The sequence below is a fragment of the Taudactylus pleione genome, unplaced genomic scaffold (genome assembly GCF_031769625.1).
Source record: "Taudactylus pleione unplaced genomic scaffold, aTauple2 ptg000857l, whole genome shotgun sequence".
Classification (NCBI taxonomy): Eukaryota; Metazoa; Chordata; class Amphibia; order Anura; family Myobatrachidae; genus Taudactylus; species Taudactylus pleione.
In genome coordinates, this window is record NW_028285259.1 from 265,184 (window position 1) to 277,328 (window position 12,145).

General features: G+C 41.9%; 1 protein-coding gene across 1 annotated transcript in view; it reads right to left on the reverse strand.

The window, feature by feature from the left end:
* Positions 1-12,145, reverse strand: part of CCDC157 (coiled-coil domain containing 157) — a 37,738-nt gene that overhangs the window by 18,175 nt on the left and 7,418 nt on the right. Inside the window, exons 3-8 of the mRNA XM_088458840.1 lie at positions 11,413-11,575; positions 9,606-10,212; positions 9,440-9,517; positions 7,165-7,352; positions 5,882-6,058; positions 5,482-5,644 (exon numbers count right to left, since the gene is read on the reverse strand). Coding sequence (XP_088314966.1) covers positions 5,482-5,644; positions 5,882-6,058; positions 7,165-7,352; positions 9,440-9,517; positions 9,606-10,212; positions 11,413-11,575 — 1,376 coding nt within the window. The remainder of the gene's footprint in view (positions 1-5,481; positions 5,645-5,881; positions 6,059-7,164; positions 7,353-9,439; positions 9,518-9,605; positions 10,213-11,412; positions 11,576-12,145) is intronic.

A 12,145-nucleotide genomic window follows, 5' to 3' on the forward strand; every position in this document is an offset into this window, starting at 1 on the left:
TTTGCTCCCATAAAATGTATATATTCTACCACTTTAGCGCAGAAATCATTAACGTGCTCTACATTCATTATATAAAGGTACCCCTGTTCTGGATTTAGGGCAATTAGGGGAGATCCTAATACCTATATTATACATTTGTGTTGGGTATATAAGTATGCTTAATACAGTATTAATATTTGAATATTTTGGTTCCTTACATGAAAAGTCAGATATGGGAAATTGAAAGTGCTTCTTCCTACACCTCTTCCAAAAATTGTCTTCCATCCTCTACCCATTATTAATATTTTACTATCAGAGACAGGGATGACTAATATAGAGTATAATATAATGTACAGATTAATTTAACAACAATATTTCCCACTATTGTAAATTCTAGCCTTGTGGGGAAACTATTCAATACTCCTGGGTCTCATTGTGTTCTAACCATGTGACACAGCTGCAATAGCTACTGAACCAAGAGTTGGCAGCGTCATACTTACATAAGCTGCTGGGAAGTCAATAGTGTCTTACCGTCAAATATCAGGTATCTTATCCTTTGGTTGCCCACAATTCTTATCCTCTACTTTATTTAATTACAACAGGTTTATTATCAGCAATGTACTGTGAAACAGTGTATTACATTTCAGTCTTCTAAGACATATTTCCCACACCTTACACAATTGGATTATGCAGTTCTGTATCTGAAGATCGTCTGACAGTCTAGAATTGAATATCTCATTGTTTCAGACCCAATGTAAAATGCTTGGACTAAAATGTAGTCTGCAATGGAACGGTCCTGTTTAACCCAAGATTTACCATTTGTGAGGTAAGATAGGACCTACATATGCCAGGTACTAGCATTCCTCCTTATTTTCCACGAATTAGGTAGCCCTTAACAGCTTGTATAAACAAAATGCATAGAGAGTAAATGTATTTTTAAAAAACATCTGAAGATATTTCATTCAGCATATTGTATGGGATATGATATTTAAGAAAGAAAACACCTTTTAGTAATGGCCTTTTGGCCATTAAGATTCAGAGTTCATGATCTCCAGGCATTAATTTTAGATCATATTTTGGCGAATACCAGTGCCGTAACTAGCCGGCAGTGCATCCTGTGCTGGCAATGCCCTCTGACCAGATGACATCTTTATGTCATTCCGAGGGAGCAGGGTTGCCAGCGCAGGGAACTACAGCACTACCGGGAATGTCCTGAGGACGCTCCGGGAGGCTGTACAGGCTGCAGTGTGCATGTCTGAAGCATCCAAAGGACATTCCGGGTGGCACTGCAGCAATGATCCCGTTACAGGCACCCCGCTAGCCAGAAGCAAGGGCCGCGGGGCAGAGACAGTGCCGCCCACAGAGCCCTAGCTATAGCCCTAATACTGTCCAATGTCTAGTTTAACATATCTTTATAATACCCAGTTATCACTATCTTGAGGTATGAAGGAGTGAGGAACAAATCACAGGGCAGTGATGATATAGAAGAAAGGTAAAATATTTTTACCATTTGACTTTAGCGTTTCCCAAAGGTGTAAATCAAATGCTCAGCTGCGTCCAATGATTCCCTGGAGTAATTTAGGAATGAAAGTGTATTGTCAACATATAATACAATTTTCCCTTCCTGATTACCCAGGATACCAAAAATACAGATCCCCATCTCAGAAAGAAACTATCCTAACTATGGTGAAAGCCAACAGGGAGGCAGTCCAGGTAAGGAACTTCACCTCCACCAAGTTCACAAAGGGGGTTCTATGAGACTTTTAGCACCAGTTTGAGATCCCAAGGAGCTATTGGGAGAGAGGAAGGGGCCCGTATGGAAACTGCATGAACCCCCTCCTCTCATAATCTACCCCCGAATATAATATAACATATGTATAATAATTAAGCACAGGATCCTGTCTATATACACTGTACATGTGAAGGGGACACTGGTACTGACTGGTCAGCAGTGGCGGGCTGGGCCGGGGGGCAGGGACCATTTGCCCCCTGGGCCGCAGCGTCATGCGGGCCGCGGGCAGTCTGTGTCACAGTGACACAGACTGCACCCACCATGTGTGTAGCGCTGACCGGACGGAGTTCAGTCAGCGCTACACAAGTGACAAACACACAGCCGCCGGCAGCTGTGTGTTTGTTGTAAGCAGCAGCCAATGAGAGTCTGTCAGACTCTCATTAGCTGCTGCTGCGCCCACTGCGGGAGCCGCTTCATCTTCCGGCTCCCGCAGTGGGCAATGGGAGAGACGTCATGATGTCTCTCCCATAATGCAGAGCGGCCCGGCCCGGAAGGACAGACGGAGGAGCAGATGGCGGCGGCGGGAGCGGGGATTCAGGTAAGTGGTTTTTTTTATTTTGTTTTTTTTATATTACGTGTGTGTACTGGGGGGGGGGTCTGGCACTACAATGAGGAGACCACTACTGGGGCCACTAAAAGGGGGGGGGACTACTACTACTGGGGGCACTACAAGGGGGGTGGGGGACTACTACTACTACTGGAGACACTACAAGGGGGGACTACTACTACTGGGGGCACTACAAGGGGGGGGGACTACTACTACTGGGGGCACTACAAGGGGGGGGGGACTACTACTACTGGGGGCACTACAAGGGGGGTGGGGGACTACTACTATTACTGGGGACACTACAAGGGGGTGCTACTACTGAGGGCACTACAAGGGGGGGACTATTACTACAGGGGGCACTACAAGGGGGACTACTACTACTACTGGGGGCACTACAAGGGGGATGGGGGACTACTACTACTACTGGGGACACTACAAGGGGGGGCTACTACTGAGGGCACTACAAGGGGGGGAACTACTGCTACTACTGGGGACACTACAAGGGGGGGGGGCTACTACTGAGGGCACTACAAGGGGGAGGAATATTACTACTGGGGGAACTACAAGGGGGGGACTACTACTACTGGGGGCACTACAAGGGGGGAGAGTACTACTACTGGGGGCACTACAAGAGGGCTACTACTGGGGGCACTACAAGGGGGTACTACTACTACTGGGGGCACTACAAGGGGGGGGTGACTACTACTAGGGGCACTACAAGGGGAGGGGACTACTACTAGGGGCACTACAAGGGGAGGGGACTACTACTAGGGGCACTGCATAAGGGGGAGGGGACTACTACTAGGGGCACTACATAGGGGGAGGGGCCTACCACTGGGGGACTGCATCGCTGCTGGGGGCTCTATATAAAGGGCAATACTGGGGGTACTGCATAGGGGAGAGACTACAACTGGGGCCACTATTTAAGGGGCATTGGATAAGGGTTACCACTATTGGGGGCACTGCATGGGGGTGGACTGCTACCGGGGGCACTATATAAGGGGCACTGCATAGGGGGTACCACTATTGGGGGCACTATATAAGGGGCTTACTACTGGGGCACAAGGGGCACTGCACAGGGGGGACCACTACTGAGGGCACTATATAAGGGGCTTACTACTGGGGGCACAAGGGGCACTGCATAGGGGGGGATCACTATTGGGGGCACTACTGGAGGCCTGCATAAAGGTGTTCTCTCCTGTGGCACACGGGGGCACTGCATATGGGCACTACGACAGGGGGCTGCCCCATATCTTTATTTTTACCTTACATTAATCCCATATGGACCCGTCTCCTCCCTGAAACACTTGAGGGGGGGCGGCGCCGTAGCACGCACGTTCTTCGGGCACCCTGGCTACACGCTACTCCTCTGCCAGGGCCGCCTGCATGCATTTGCCCCCCAGGCTAAAAGTTGCCAGCCAGCCCCTGCTGGTCAGTGTCTAAAACTCAATGAGAAAATGCATTAGGTCTAGAACTGTGGGCGTGATTCAGACCCGGTCGCAAGCGCTGAGCGCTCGCAACCGGGTCAATGTTTGCCCACTGGGCATGTGCACGACGGAGCCGGCTCTGTCGTGCGCATGCGCGAGACCCGGCTAGCGAAGGATGCTCCGTCGCTCCGGGTCTCGCACCAAAGGGGGCGAGCTGTCGATGGTGATTGACAGCTCGCCCCGTTTGGTAGGCGGGCAGGGTGAGTGGCTGGCCAAACGGAGGCGTTCCCAAAGGAACGCCTGCCGTTTGGGGGCGGCCCCACTGACATCACCAGTGATGTCAGTGGGAGAGCTTCTGGCTCTCTGGGGCTTGCGGCCACAAGACCCTACCACAAGGGTCTCGTCGCAAGCCCGATGGTCGCGATGGTCTTGACCATCGCAAACCATCAACCTGGCCGCTTGCAATAGCTGTGGGTGGTCACCCACAGCTAAGCGAGCGGCCAGGAGGCCACACAAAAAAACAAAAAAAACGCCCTGATTCAGAGCGAGCGCTCGTTCAGAGCGTCCGGAAAGGAACCTAGATGTTAGGTTCCTCACATCCTAACACACGGCGGGGTGAACGCAATAAGAACTCCAGAGGTGTTAATCACCCCATACAGTTTATTTATAAACTAAGATACATCCCTCACCCCATTTTATCCAATTGATCCACATCATCATTGACGTTTATTCACCTTTAGGTGACGTATATAATTACGGAAGGTAACCCCCTCAAAGGGCACACCTATCACCTTTATCCCATTGCTGGACATTCCAAAGGTTACAGTGGATACGTAGTTCATTCATTTTGAGGTCACTACGGATAGAGACACCCTAAAGGAGTCTCTAATTTTCCCACATAACCAGCTGCATTCAGTATTTTTACAGCTACCATTAGCAACACAGTATTGTGTCTCCCGTATTAAACAATTATATTGATACTGCTTGCCATTTCTTCATCATTGGTATTAATATATTTAAAGATTTTTATAGAGAATAGTTTAGTTACACAGCTACATTGCAATACTATTTATGTTACAGATAGGTGAGCGCATAATACAACACTTTCTACCTGTGTTCATAATGTTAAAGGCCGCAGCCAACAAGAGGAGAAAACAGGGGTGTGTCTTGACCACCCACTTTGTGCATCAATTATAAGTATGTTGTTTCAGATTTACTTCCAATGTAATCTCTCTTTATTACTTGCTCTCTCGCTCATTTTATCTCTGATATCATTTTTCTCTACTATTGCTCTGTAAGTTTTCCTGTGATCTATGTTCTTCTCACAGACTCACTCTCCCAGAAATGACTCTGGCTGACAGCTCTCTCACACACCATTACCAGCAGTGAGAGCCTATATTGGTGACTGCAGGTCAGTATTCATAGATGCATATATGTTAATCCTAAACAATTTAATTAGGTCCACAATGATATTACATATGTGTGAAGGATTAAATAGCTGCCTGGGGTGGGTATTACGAGCCATGTGCATAAGCTATAGTATACCTTGCAGTAAGGATAGGTATAGTTAGTTGGAAAACATACAAAAATTGTGTTAGAGTACTTTAATAAATAAATATCCAAACAAGTAAAGCTGTTCTAAGAAATGTTAAAAAAAAACAGATGTCATAATTATAATCAGGCTTCCTTTGATTTAAAACATTTTGGATACTCATTGAACGAGAACATGCGCTTACTCTCAAATTCTGGCAGTGGGTGTAAGTCTGGGAAAGACACCAGTAGTTTCTCTCTTTCCTTTTGCACCTGGAGGCATCCTTGTAGTTCAGCGAGCTGCCCCTTCACCTCTGACACAGACATCTCCAAGGTCACCTTCTCCTGCTGAAGCACCTGGACCATCTCCTAGACAAGGGTAAAGGACAAATACAGCACAGGAATGAATGGAACATGGCAAGGACAGAACAGTGAACTGGAACATAATATTTTTTGCTGATCTGCTATCTCTCCAAGTGACATCAGGTGGATACTTCTATTTAATACACTAAAGTGCATGAAGATAAGTCTAGGCTAGGAAGACTAATTATAATGTAAATGAAGAAGACAAAGGAAATAAAGGTGCAATGACTCAATGAGCAGTACCTGTTGATCCTTCAATTGGTTCTTCAGGTTCTCCTCCTCTTTCTCCATTTGTTCTATCTGCTCTTCCAGTTTTGCTCTTTCCTCATCTGCATCCCCCAGACTGCCTCGTACATTCTCACACTCTTGGGATAATCTGTCCAATTGCTGCAACAAAGACTTCTGCTTCGCCTGTAGGGACTGGGTTCAGTGTCAAACAAAAAATATATGGCAAATATATTCACAGCAAACACACTGTGGAATAGAAAATATATTGCTAGTAACCCTAATGATTAACAAATAAAAAAAATAGTAAAAAAAATAAAAACACTTCATTTTTATTTGTGTGTTTGTTACTGTATTTAGTCTTCATAAGATAATGACAGCAGCAGATAGCAGGTATTGTGTGACGCAGTGAGATGCTCACTTGTGTGTTTGTGTTAGTCAGGGCAGTGCTGAATAGGACAGTGGTTGTGACACCATGTGAGGAGGGTCCCAATTACACTGATGCAGGAAGTCTGTGATGCTAAACTTACATTATGAAACAAAATTCAACTAGTTTACAGCCAAAAGCAGACCTGCATTTAAAAGACAGATCTTGTATTTTTCTTGTGACATATGCATATTGCCTGCACATATTAGGATATGCCTAAATGCTTTACATTAATGGGTAACCCATGTGTGTCCAGGCCTCAGAGCTCTCCACTCTTATTGGGCCATGTCTGTGAACAGACAGCTGGGAGAGAAGAATGTGGTCAACTTTGTGAGTGATGAGTTAAACATCTGCTCAGTATATACGTAGTACGTATGTATCGTGAATGCGTTATCTACAGTTTCTGTTCAATTAGTTGCTTCACTGCACAACATCATCCATGCTCCGTGAAAACTAAAGAGGGGCTGACTCCACCTGCTCTGACAGGTCTCTTCTACTGGTAACACCAAAGAGATACATGGGAAGGGTGCCCCTAGAGAGTACATTTAGTCCAAAGGTGCTTCTTTAAGGCACAATATACCTAGGTCTTAATATCATCTAGCAACATTGTCGAACTGTTATGCATAGCTCACCAGAAATTCTATTGCCTTTAACTGAAGAATTAAATATATTTTTACTATCAATTATTTATAAAGCACCAACACATTATACTGAATGGATCATTACATTTATATTGTACAGTGAAATACATAATATATGGTCTGTGGATTAGATGACTGCATGAAAGTGTGTTTTAAGTAGCCCATATTTTTCAATGAAAACATTAGAATCTCCTTTTGTGTGAACATGCTGTAAGATTTTAGGGCTCAGTCACCTCTTTGTGGTTTTCGAGACTCTCTCCACGTGCTCTCTCTTTAGATACAGTTTCCTCTGAGTCCTGCAGTCTCTGCAATGTTCTTTCTAGATGTACTTTCAAATTACTCATTTTCTTCTCCAGTCCGGTCACTTCTTCTATGTGCACCATGCTCTGTATCTCACCCAACAGCTTCTGTCTTGCCAGTTCTAAGACAAATTATTTAACTCCACTCATTAATAAAAGAGGCTTCTAACTATTCTCTCATTTATAGAATAACAGCAATTGACAATAACATAAGCTTAAGTATAATCATATTGATTAGCATACTCACACCTAACCTCATATATGGGGTTATTACCTATAAGGATTATACTCCCATAGAAAACAATAATTTTGTGATGATGTCCTCTTCTTACTAGTGCGTCCAGTATTCCTATAAATAAGACTATAAGCATTTGCTTTAAATGTGAACGGTTCTGCTGCTGACAAAGCTGTACCATAAACAGGTTGCTAAATACTAATTAAAGTTTTCTATTTTTAGTTGCAGAAGATTTGACAATAATACATAACTCACTAGTGGGAGCAACAGTTGCACAGTTTAATATAAAATAATTATTATAAGTAGCACTTCACTTTATAGCTATCTAAGAAACCACTAAATAACGTAGTTGGATATCTAACTCAGCTACAAAACAAAAAAAGCACCTAAATGCAAAACAAGCTGCATAAACAACACAAAATATATTTTTCCTCAAAAATGTTGCATGCCAACATTCAATGGGAAATGCTCAGTACATGACATTGTAGCATAGGAATTGTAATGTCTTCAGGACAAGAATTTAACAAATGTAATAAAAATCACATTAATTGTAAATCAGGAGTCTGTAACCTTTTCCATCAATTAAAGAAAGCCAAATACTGACCCAAAGCAAGTAAGTTAATTTAAACCATACACTTTGCTGGAGAAAATAAAAAAAAAAGGGAAGGATGCACATGACAGACACCACCTGACCAGTTGCCTACTAAAGCCTGTTAATTCATACAGGACCTTTGTGCTGCTTAGATTCTGTTTGCAGCTGGCCAACATTACAATATCCTGAATTATTGAAAATTATTAAATTAGTATATTTTGGAGATCATTGTCTGTGTAGGTTACATACAGGGCCACATGCTATTTATATATATATATATATATATATATATATATATATATTTATATTTATTTATTTTTTTTAAATGTTTAACATATGTAACATGTGCAAATAAGGACTAATGCATATTGAATTCTAGTATTTAATTTAATAAAAATAACCTTTTATAAATTCGAATTTTGATATAGTGTATTCACCTTCTGAATAACCAGCTGCTTTTTGCAACATATTATATATTTATTTTGGGATTGACTACCCCAACCAGCTGAAGTATTCAGGGTGTGGCATTTACTCATCAAGTGCCTAGGTATTTTTCTTGTTGTATTCAATGGGAAATGCTCAGTACATGACGTTGTAGCATTGGAATTGTAAAGTCTTCTAAAGTCTTCATGACAAGAATTTAACAAATGTAATAAAATTCACATAAATTGTAAATCAGGAGAGTCTGTAACCTCTTCCACCAATTAAAGAAGCCATAAATGCTCACCCATATACTAACCCAAAGCAAGTAAGTTAATTTAAACCATATACTTTGCTGTAGCAACTTAAAAAAAAGGGAAGGATGCACATGACAGACACCACCTGACCAGTTGCGGCTCGGAACTGACCAGATTTGAGCATATGCTTCATTAGTGGTTGGAGGAACCGTGCTTGTGCAAATCACGTGTGTGAAATGGAGAGATTCTATCTTTGACACGTACCAAAAAATTTGATTTTTAATGGACTTGTCTCTTAGGAGATGCTGTTTGGGTGAGCACTAATGAATTTCTTTGAATTTATGGGAGAGGCTACAGACTTTTAGAGTTCTATTTTTTGCACTGTGGCTGATTCAGTTCTTAGCGATTTGCTGCTAGCCATCATCACGTTGGCCAGCTGTGCACATTACCATTGAATATGGTAAGCAATCTATGCTAATTTTCCTGTGCAGCTATTTGGGGTGCAATGGTAAATCGGTGAAGATGGATGGTCGCCTAGTGCACTCAACGACTGTTCCGGAGGCACTACGTGGCCATCATCAAGAAATTGAATTTACACTATTATATTTACCCCAGTCCTACACATGAGGAGTTCTTGCAGTGTTATTCTGAACAATTAAACATACTACACTACTATTGTCTTATGCAATTTCCATTGTACCTTACCCAAGTCTCGAATTGTACAGTGTTGGGTTTTTAGCTCCTCTTTCAGGATGGAAACTCTTTCCTCTAGGAATGCAGACCCTAAATAAAGTACATAGTTAATTAGCAGCACATATGCCTACATACAATGGTCTAAGTGTGCTCAAAGACAGTTTAAAACAATCATTACCTTTCTTCAGTTCCTCTTTGTCTCTTTCCAGCTTGTCCACCACATCCTGATTCTGCTGCCCCTTTTCTTGCATCTTCCTTTCATTGTCCTTTGCCTGTTTCTGCAGCTCTTCTCTCTGTTCTTGCAACTGACTCTTGTAGCTTTCTACATTTTGTTGCAGCCTATCATTCTCCAGCTTAGCAGCTTCAAGCTTACTCTTCAGAGGTTGGATCACCTGTGTAAGCTCTGACAGGTGCTTACTAATGCGAGCTAGGTCCTTGCTCTCCTCATTGGCCCAGTATCGCATTTCACTTGGTGACAAGATTCCACCAGTTGGTAAAACATCTTGGATTTTTGTGAGAGAGGAGGGCAGGTTCTGACTGCTACACACTCTAACAATTGCATCACTAACTTCTTTTAGGCTACTCTGAGCAATGGCACATGCATCACAGGGTACGAGAGCAGACTCTAATGTTTGTGAGCCTACAGTGCGAGTGTCTTTTGCAATGGAAAGAGCCATTTCGGCCAGGGTGCAGTTGAGGCGGCGACTTTCAGTAAGTAAATGGTTAGACTCGTTAGTGGTCCCTCTGTTTTTAGTCACACTTACGTTTTCATTGGTAGATGATCTCTACGGATAAAAGGAAATTGTAAAGGCAATAAAGCAATCTATATATATAAGTACAAATCAACAAAGCTATTTCTACGCACCTCATTCTTTCTGGAAACTATACATATTGTAGAAAACAAATCTAGACCAACATACAATAATGGTACTATATATATATATATATATATATATATATATATATTATATATATATATATATATATAGAAAGGTACAGCAAATACCCTTCTACACTACATATTCATACACACTATGGGTCGTATTCAATTAGCTGTGAAAATTACAGTTTGGAGAAACGTTTTCTCCGATTTGCACTTTTCGCCTGTTTACAAAGTATCTCCATATTTAATTCCCCAGAGTTATCGCCTACGCGAAAACACAATAGGCAAAAACAGGCAAAAGTGTCTCCAGCAAAAGGCAGGAGAAAAGAAGAGCAAAACCCATATTTTGGGGTAAAAATGTGGGGACTGGTTCAGAACCCTTTGGACACCCCCCTAATGACTAATAGGGCAAAAAAAAACCTTAATTCACCCCAAAAAAGACATGTCATTTTTGGGGCGAAAATGAAAAAAGTTTTGGAAAAATGGAAAAACGTGGGGGGGCCTGGTACTTTGGGGGGCTATATGGATGAGAGGTGTTTTTGAGATTGCAGGAGGCTGCAGCAGGTGTATTTTTGATATTTTTTTAAATCTTCATTTTACAGACATCAAAATATACTAGTACCCATTTTCAGGTACCCCAAAGTTAACCTCGGTACTTATTTTTCAGAAAAAAAACATTGCTTTCTTTCATTTGTCCACACATATGCAAATATGCATATAACAGCCCATTGCAACAAAATAAGTTCACTAAATACCTTTATTAGGTACTACTACTATTCTATATTGATTCCCAGGGTCACTGAAGCTTTTTATGGGGTACAGACTGATTTCCTCCCCAAAAAAGGTCCTTTTCGCTAGTTTCGCTTTGGAGAACAGTCGCCTATCCGCATTTTCGCGTGTTTTACAATTGAATAGGGCGAAAAGTGGGGACGCGCATGGAGAAAACAGGCGAATGAGGCGAATTCAATCTGCTTTTCACCAGGCGGCACTTTTCGCGGCTAATTGAACTTGGCCCAATGTTGTTTGCAATGGTGCAGGAAAGCAGACTGGATCTTCCTCAGTAAATAAAAAAATCAACAGATGATGATTAAAGTTCACTCACTGCCTGTTGGTAAATTGTTCCTAACTTCATCATGCTGCTCCAATATTTCCGAACCGTTAGCCCAACAGACATAGAGGGTCCAGGACCGCGAGATGGAGTGAAACGACCATCACTGCTGATCAATTCAGTGTATACATCAAAACTTTGAAGAAGAAGAAGCAACCTGAACATAAAAGAGCAAATACCAAACAGGATCTGGTTAATTACACAAATATGAACTGGCTAATAACATGAGAAGGAAACACACTAGTGAGTAAACTAATTTGGCTGATGGACGTCATACCTTGAAAGCAAAGTAACAAGATTATAAAAAAAAAATGCTTGTCTGAAGTTCCATACTGTTTGCATTGTGGACGTATTGAAAAATGCGTGTGACCTGCATATTGAATGCTTAATATTGAGTGTTTAATGTTCTTTCAAATGCGGCTTGCACTTTTTGACATAAACACAAAGCCATTGTCTTTATGATACAAGAACAAGTGTAAATAATGACAAACACGAGGTTCAAGAAGAGATTAGCAAAAATATATAAATATCAATATAGATAACCATGTGATGATCAAATAATCATTGTTTCATTTATTTTAATTTGGTTAAAGTCTTATATGGTTTTGCAAATCTATGTGTCTTTATACAGTACAAATGTATGCATTGTATGGTAATTCTTTAGTGACATATATTTATCGGAATGGGATTGTTATGCCAGTGGCTGTTCAGCCGCCGGTTCAAATCC